Genomic DNA, 392 nt, shown 5'->3' with positions numbered 1-392 from the left:
AAATACAGGAAGCTCGGGTGCAAAACCCACTTGTGAAGGAAATGAAAAAAAAAAGAAAAAAAATACACACATATATATATATACATACACCCCGGCCACACGTCACACGGCGAGACGGTGCGATTGGGAGCGAAGGCAGYGCCGCGGGCAGGGGAAGGGCTGACAGCCGGGGAGGGCGGCAGCGGCGCGAGCGGGGGCGACGCCGGGGCGGCGCGGGAGCATGCCCGCGGCGCGGCGATGGACGAGGCGGTGGTGAAGCAGGGCTCGCTCTACCTGCAGCTGCAGCAGACCTTCGGCAAGGTAGGCACGAGCCCGGGGCCGGCGCAGCTGCCGGGGCCCCCTCCCTCCCGCCTCCGCGCCCCGACTTGGCCGCCTTGCGACGGCTCCGGAGC

At 66.5% G+C, this 392-nt stretch overlaps 1 protein-coding gene across 1 annotated transcript in view; it reads left to right on the top strand.

Annotated features, from left to right (window-relative positions):
* Positions 1 to 237: 237 nt before the first annotated feature.
* DOK2 (docking protein 2) overlaps positions 238 to 392 on the top strand; it is a 5,421-nt gene continuing 5,266 nt past the window's right edge. The window contains exon 1 of the mRNA XM_085304233.1: positions 238 to 295. Within this exon, the coding sequence (XP_085160359.1) occupies positions 238 to 295 (58 nt within the window). The remainder of the gene's footprint in view (positions 296 to 392) is intronic.

This window comes from Rhea americana, unplaced genomic scaffold (assembly GCF_003343005.1).
Source record: "Rhea americana isolate MKP2758 unplaced genomic scaffold, rheAme1 scaffold_204, whole genome shotgun sequence".
Classification (NCBI taxonomy): Eukaryota; Metazoa; Chordata; class Aves; order Rheiformes; family Rheidae; genus Rhea; species Rhea americana.
The sequence above is the reverse complement of the archived record's forward strand: the minus strand, read 5'-3'. Positions and strand labels throughout refer to the sequence as shown.